Below are 3,519 nucleotides of genomic sequence, written 5' to 3'. Positions count from 1 at the left end.
TCCTCCATCCACAGGGTCAGCTCCTCCACGCCCTGGTTCCATTCCTCCTCAAGACCAGAAGACAGCGGGCCTCACAGCCTGGGGTGAAGGCTGGGGCGAGGACCTCCCTCTGGGAGAGGGGGTCTCAGGGACCCCTGGGGGAAAAGCAGGATCTGGAGCTGATTCTGGGGTGTGAGAAAGGGGGAGGACTGAGGTTACTGCTTCCCAGTGGGGATAGGAACACTGTGCCCAGCAAGGAGGGGTGCCTGTCAGGGCCCCACCACTCCAGCCCTTTCTAGACCATGTACGGCCATCTCTCCAGACAGGCTGGGGGGCCCATGGCTGAGCACAGCCCTGAGCCGCTGGGGGTCTCAGCAGATATCTGACAGCCATCAGTGGCGGCTGCCCTCGGTTCATGCGAGATCCTGAAATGTGGCCAGAAACGCTGGGGGTAGGAGAGTTGGGGTGTGAGGGGGTCATTCAGGAGGCTTGGCCTTCGGGCCCAGCCCTGCCTTGGAGAACAGGGCTGCTTCAGCCCATTTTCCTCGTCAGGAAAGATCTGAGCCATGATGCTGGCCTCACAGGGAGTCCGGGGGTTGATGACGTGTGGGAGGACAGGCTCTGTGCCCTGCAGTTTTCCCTGGAGCCTCTCTGGTGTCTGCACAGCTCTGCACTCTCTGGCATTTTTTTGGGAGATCCCCGTGTGCCCTGGGCTGGCCCCTTACCTGGAGCTGGAGGGCAGCCAGCAGCTGCCTCCTCCTCTGCTCGCTCCTGTCCTGGACCCTGCTCCACTTCACCTGGGCACTCTGCAGCTGCTCCCTGACCCTGGAGGACAGGTGGAGGTGAGGGAGGGCTCCACTCTGCCTGAGGCCCACCCCAGCTCAGGGTGCACGCCCTGCCACCTCCCGACTCTCCCAGCCTCAGGACAGTGGTCGGTGCAGGCCAGAAAGAAAGGGTGGCAGGGGTTGCAGACCGAGGCCAGGCTCACTTGCATGCAGCAGGGTGTTGGCTCTGAACCAGCTTCTTGCCACGTGCCCACAGAGCTTCTGCCCAAGGGCCCAGGCTGCCCAGGAGCCTCTCAAACTCTTTGTGCTGCTGCTGCAGTCCCTGAGCCTCCCTCATGTCCTCCTGGGGGTGTAGAGAACCGAGGTCATGCTAGGAGTACGGGGGGCCAGCACCACCCTGCCCACCACTGTCCCAGGGCCTCCTGGAACCAAGGGGATAAGCTGCCTGCAGTGATGGGAGCAACACCCAGCCCCACTGCCTGGCTCCATACCCCCTGGTTGTCCCGGTGAAGGAAGGCCTCGTGCTTGGCACAGGTGGTGGTGAAAGCATTCACTTCTCTGCTCAGCCTCTGCAGCTCCAGCCCTTCCTGCAGCCACTGCTGTCTCTGTTCCCACGCAGCCCTCAGCTCCTGGCCTCGCTGGGCCAGGAGCCTCAGAACGCCGGCCAGCTCTTGGGAGTCTGGGGAGTCCAAGGTGGCCATCACCTGGCCCTGAGCCTCCAGCTGCTGCAGCCTGAGCAGGACAGGCAGAGAGTCAGACCTCCAGCCAGCCACCCTCCCCTCTCACCTCCAGAGCTCATTCAGCTTGGAGCTCTAATATGGGTAACTGGCAGGAGGGTCTGAGGCTGGTTGCCCAGATATTCACTTGTCCCATGGAGCAGCTGTGCCTGGGCTCACGAATGAGACCCTATGTGCAGCAGGCCAGCACAGTAAGGACTCAGCAGCTCCCATGCCCCTGCCATGCTGCTCCCTCACTCTAGCTGGCTGTCCAGTGTATGCAGACTGTGAATGGCCGAGGCTCAGGCAAGCGACACGGTGGGCAGTACAACTCAGTGGAGGAAAAGCGCTCAAACCACGTATGCCTCAGCCTGCAGGGACACTGCCCACCTACACGGAGCCTTCGAACAGGTAGAAATGATGCCCTTTGAGCTGGGTGAGCCTCTAAGCTTGAGAACAGGTAATACTGTCCCACTGCCTCTGAGCTGCTGCAGCTCAGACCAGGAAGTAGGGTTTTGCAAGCTAAGGACAGGATGGGCCTCAATGCCCGCTTGGCCACCTCCTAGCGCCCTGGGGAGGGGCACAGCCTGTGGACTGTGGGGGCTGCTTGCCTACCCACTGGACAGTAATATCATCTCTGCAGGAGGGGAGGTGTCTCCGAACTGAGGGGTGGGTATTATAATCCCATGGCTGGTCCTGAATCATTCAGCTCCAGGGAACAGCAGGGTCAGTGTTACCCAGAATGACGGGAGAGACCCAGCGGCCCTAGCTGAAAGCAATCCACCAGGCTCTCCTAGAAGGAGATGGCCAGAGTCCCTAAAGCATGCAGGTGGCCTGACTATGTCGTAGGTTACATCCCTCCTGTAACCCTGCCTCAGTACCATGCTGGACACCAGCACTGGCCACTGCCCTGGGTGACTACCTGCTTCCTGCCTCCTTCCTGCTGGTCCATCCTCCCAAGGCCTTGCCCAGCCCGCAGTGCCCTGTCTGCCTCCTGTCCTGACCTCTCCTGGTGCAGGCGGATCTCCTTCAGCAGGTCTTGGTGCTCCCCCAGCAACCATTGGGCCGAGGCCACATCCACAAGCTCCTCTTTGCTGCACAGCCGAGCCTGGACACCCTCCGTGCACAGCAGCAGCTGCCGGCCCTCCTGCAGGAAGCTCTGCTGGGCCTGAGCCTTGGCCCGGACTTGCTCCTGCTGGGTCACTTGCTCCTGTACCTGCTTCAGTAGCCCCTGCAGTGTTTCCACCTCTTCTCGCAGGGTCTGGCTCTCTGCGGTGCCTGACTCCTTGAACCTGGGAGACAGGGCCCATTGCACTGGGTCTGGTGCTCCCACAAAGGTCCCCACAAAGATCCTCTCTGCCCAGGCCATGTTCCCCAGGGAAACTGGTCATGACTGAATGCCACCCACCTCAAACCCGGCACAAACGTGGCTCTTGCTTCCCATGCAACCATTTTCTCGTGCTGGCTGCTCCCCCGTCTTTGCCTGAGCCCACGGCAGTACATCTTGCTCTCCCCAACCTGATTTCCATCTCCTCCCTCATGCCACAACCCCACTCATCTCTTCCCACGCCTTCACTGCCTCCCAGTGCACCGTCCCCCCGTGCTGAACCCCAGCCATACCTGCTGGCCTCCCCTCGGAGGTAATGGAGCCTGCTCTCTAGTCCCAGGACCTTCTGCTGGGCCAGTTGCAGGGCGTTGGGGGGATCCTCTGAGCACCCTGTCTCCAGGGCCTCCAACTGGAGCAGCATGTCTTGCAGCTGGACCCGTGTAGGCCCACACTCCTGCAGGAAAGGGTACACTTCCCTGCAGCGTGCTAGCTGCGCGTCCTGCTCCTTCTTCAGGGCCTCCAGCTGCCCCAGCCTAGGCAGAGAGCACATGGGGGCTCGATCACACAGACGCCTCCCCGTCTATCCTGGACCTTGACCGGAGCCTCATGAGACAGAAGCTGTCAGGCCAGCTGCCCCCACCGCCCACCTCTGACATGGCCAGCCTCTCTCCACCTATTATGGCGGGGGGGGGGGGGAGGGGGGCCCGGCGCC

The 3,519-nt window shown here is 61.8% G+C and overlaps 1 protein-coding gene across 1 annotated transcript in view; it reads right to left on the bottom strand.

Annotated features, from left to right (window-relative positions):
* SPTBN5 (spectrin beta, non-erythrocytic 5) overlaps nucleotides 1–3,519 on the bottom strand; it is a 58,875-nt gene that overhangs the window by 32,662 nt on the left and 22,694 nt on the right. Inside the window, 6 exon segments of the mRNA XM_027775837.1 lie at nucleotides 30–44; nucleotides 705–804; nucleotides 968–1,107; nucleotides 1,256–1,496; nucleotides 2,485–2,772; nucleotides 3,101–3,340. Coding sequence (XP_027631638.1) covers nucleotides 30–44; nucleotides 705–804; nucleotides 968–1,107; nucleotides 1,256–1,496; nucleotides 2,485–2,772; nucleotides 3,101–3,340 — 1,024 coding nt within the window.

Source organism: Tupaia chinensis, unplaced genomic scaffold (assembly GCF_000334495.1).
Source record: "Tupaia chinensis unplaced genomic scaffold, TupChi_1.0 Scaffold000605_1, whole genome shotgun sequence".
Lineage (NCBI taxonomy): Eukaryota > Metazoa > Chordata > Mammalia > Scandentia > Tupaiidae > Tupaia > Tupaia belangeri.
The sequence above is the reverse complement of the archived record's forward strand: the minus strand, read 5'-3'. Positions and strand labels throughout refer to the sequence as shown.